Source organism: Theobroma umbraticum, unplaced genomic scaffold (genome assembly GCF_002168275.2).
Source record: "Theobroma umbraticum cultivar Fairchild unplaced genomic scaffold, ASM216827v3 scaffold_44.0, whole genome shotgun sequence".
In the NCBI taxonomy this organism is placed as follows: Eukaryota; Viridiplantae; Streptophyta; class Magnoliopsida; order Malvales; family Malvaceae; genus Theobroma; species Theobroma umbraticum.
In genome coordinates, this window is record NW_018397255.1 from 12047983 (window position 1) to 12051173 (window position 3191).

Sequence of the window (3191 nt, forward strand, 5' to 3'; positions counted from 1 at the left end):
AAACCATTATTTAGAAAAACAGGTTTGCTTTTAGGATTCAATGATTTTATGGATTAGATAAAGCAACTCTCTAGGCCTTTTGATGTAATACACCATTATTGCTAAGCTTTGTGAAACCAAAATCTCTTCCACCACGCCATACCTAAAAGAAGCACCAAGAAAGCAGGAAATCATTTCCTTACCATAACAGTAAGAAATGAGCAAATGTTGCACTGCACTGCACTGCAGTCACAATAGGCCAAGTTGGATTAATTTCTGCAATTTTTAACTTGCTGCTCCAGCGATTGTTTGTCTCACTCATCAACCCCATACATGGGGGAAAAAAAGAGTTACATTTCATGTGAAATCAGAGAACATATTTACTTGTGATTCTTAGAGAAATACACATCCACTATTCTCATCAAGCATAAGTTAATAAAAAGTAAAATCTAATTCAGTGATACCCTTTCTTGCCATGCCTGCTGCTAACATGGTGCAACCATCCAATCCCTTTCAGGGCCTTGGAGATCTTGACAAGATTAGGCCTTCCCATTCCCAAATTCATCTTCCCAGCTGAGAACTTAAGAGCCTGTAAGCAGCACAACTGCCCATCTGAGTCTTCCTCATAGTCATCCTCATCATCGTAGTACTCGTTGCCACCTTTCTTTCCTTTCTTTGAGCTGCTTTTCAGTTGGACCTTATTGGAATCAGTTTCATATGTCTCCCAAAGCAAATCCATCCCTTCACCTCCATCCACATTGTGTCTCTCCTCGAAAAGCTTGCATGCCAATGTCCTCTTCCACTCCTTTTCTTTCCTCATTGACCCGAAATTCCCGAGACTTGAACCCATTGTTTTGTTGTTGTCTGTAACTATGGAACTGGCATTGTCTCCATCATTTTCAGTACTGCAATTAGCTATCACTCTTTTGGAATTCAACATTGCTTTGGCAGCATGCTCCCCGCCATTATCAGCTCTCACTTTTGGATCACTTATTTTATTCCCCAATATTGCCTTGGATCCGCTCCTCATGAATTCTTCTTCTTTCTGTTCCTCACCTTTATTGGACTCCACGCCTTGTGACTTGGCTTCTTTTTCTCTCTTTTTGGACGACAAATTTTCAACCCCCTCCTTTTCTTGCAAGAAGTCTTCGAAGATCTTCACTACCGCCATTACCTGATTAGTTTCTGGACGCGCAATCTCGGCTGATTTTTCGTCTAAAATACTGCTCGTCAATGTCTCAGGTACACCTAGACTCTTGCTTTCACGGCTCGAACCCTTGTCAACGGGAGCTTCAACAGCTTGCAAGCAATCTTCTTTGGACTCCAGTTCCAAAACTTGATCGGGGCTTTCTCTAATTTCAAGAGCAGTTGACGTTTCAAACATGATCTTATACGCTTCAAGCTCTTCCAAGCATGCAAAGCCATCGCTTTCATCGTCAGTTTTAGACCTCAATGTTTCAACAAGTGTTTGGTAGGTAGTTAGTAGGAAACTAACCTTGGATTCTGGTAATTCGAGGTGGCAGGAGCCAGCTTGGTTGACAAAGCTGGGAGTGAGAGTGAAAAAGGCTAGTAGCAAAAGAGTAGTAGTAACAAAGAGAGGTGAAAGGAAAGAGAAAATCTTGTAGAGGTAAGGAGAGAAGAAGATGAAGTAAGAGAAGTAGAGAGGGTGAGAGAGAACGAAAGAACAGAAGAGCATAAAGTCAGAGAGCAAAAGGCTTGACAAGTGAGTTTTCTTCTTGGCAGTTGTCGAAGCCAAAGAAAATTCAGACATTTTGGGTTGAAACGAGAGAGCAAAAACAGAGAACAACCCAAGTGGAAGAGATAGCACAGATGGTGATGGATGGGAACACCCTAACAGGGGGAAGAGAAGACTTTGAAAATTTTTGTTGTAGATGAGCAAATGGCAATGAAGAAAAAAGTAGTAGATGAAAATTGGGAAGTGAGAGCGGCGTGAATAAAGGGGAGAGACTGAGGAGAGAGAGAGAGAGAGAGATTAACTAACATTGACAAGAAACAAAAGCCACTTTGGAAACTTTCTCCTGTCCATGTCTATAACCACCAACTTTGATTCCTTTTCCCTGTTCAGCTATGATTTTGAGTACATTAGCATTTAGCAAGGGATGTGCCATAGAGACTTAGGACATTATCAGGTGAGAGAGTCCATTGCATTACCCAATTCTCGCATACATATATATATTCAACAAACACAGGAGGCAGCCAATTTGCTCAACCTTTACAAACAACATGTTCACATCGTCATCTGCAATCCATATGGATATTACACTTCATTTTTATAATATCAGATTAAGACAAATTTGACTTGTTCTTTTCCAAAACTTCATTAAGGAAGCCAGCTTTTTTCCTTAATAGAAAACCTCCACTAACTGTTTTTTATGTTGTCAGGATAATTCACGAGTATATATTAATTCCCAATTTTCTTTTTCAGTCATATATATATAACGGTGATATAATTCCTTTGACAATCCCACTTACTTAACACACAAAATCTTAAGTTACTATATTTAATCTCCCTTTTCCAAATAAACAAACAAATCGAATCTTCTTCTCAACGCTTGACAAGACAGTACGTACATTCGAACGAGAAATTATGAGTAAATTTTTCTACCTGCCTGTCTGAAATGATGCAATTTGAGCATACCTAAATCAGTAACTGAAACAGCCTCCTCCACACAAAACATCAAGGAGGCAGTAGCTATGTCAATAGCTATAGAATAATCAAGTACTTTACATTACTCGACTCAATTAAATCATATTAAAATATCATATAATTGGATTTAGATAGTAAAATTATTAGTCATTAAGTTGAGTTATAAATATTAATTTTTAATATTAAATTTTAATTATATAGTTTTTTATTTATAAATTCTTTATAATTAATTTAATGCTTACTAAAATTCACTAATTTTTGTAATAATGATTTTCAAACTTTAATTTTTTTTTATAAATTAATTTTGATTTATTAATTTAATTTTCATTAATAATATATATAAAAATTTCTTTTAAGCAAGTATTTAACGAGTACAGTCATTTAACAGATAGTGTTTAAAATATTTAAGTATTGATTCAGATGATAACTTAAAATTTTAGTAAGTTATTTATAGGGTTGATACCTTCTTAAATAATAAGATTTGGGTTCAAATACTTTAAAAATAACAAATGCCCTATCCGTGGATATCCCTAGTGTAGAATCA

The 3191-nt window shown here is 36.4% G+C and overlaps 1 protein-coding gene across 1 annotated transcript; it reads right to left on the reverse strand.

Moving 5' to 3' along the window:
- Positions 1–230: 230 nt before the first annotated feature.
- LOC110409270 (acidic leucine-rich nuclear phosphoprotein 32 family B protein) lies at positions 231–2082 on the reverse strand. The gene has a single exon (XM_021418563.2). It carries the CDS (start codon positions 1748–1750, stop codon positions 434–436), a length of 1317 nt encoding a protein of 438 aa, XP_021274238.1. The 5' UTR covers positions 1751–2082; the 3' UTR covers positions 231–433.
- Positions 2083–3191: the final 1109 nt, after the last annotated feature.

Excerpts from the sequence above, each read along its gene's own strand:
- LOC110409270 (XM_021418563.2), bottom strand. The coding sequence starts at position 1,750 with ATGTCTGAATTTTCTTTGGCTTCGACAACTGCCAAGAAGAAAACTCAC.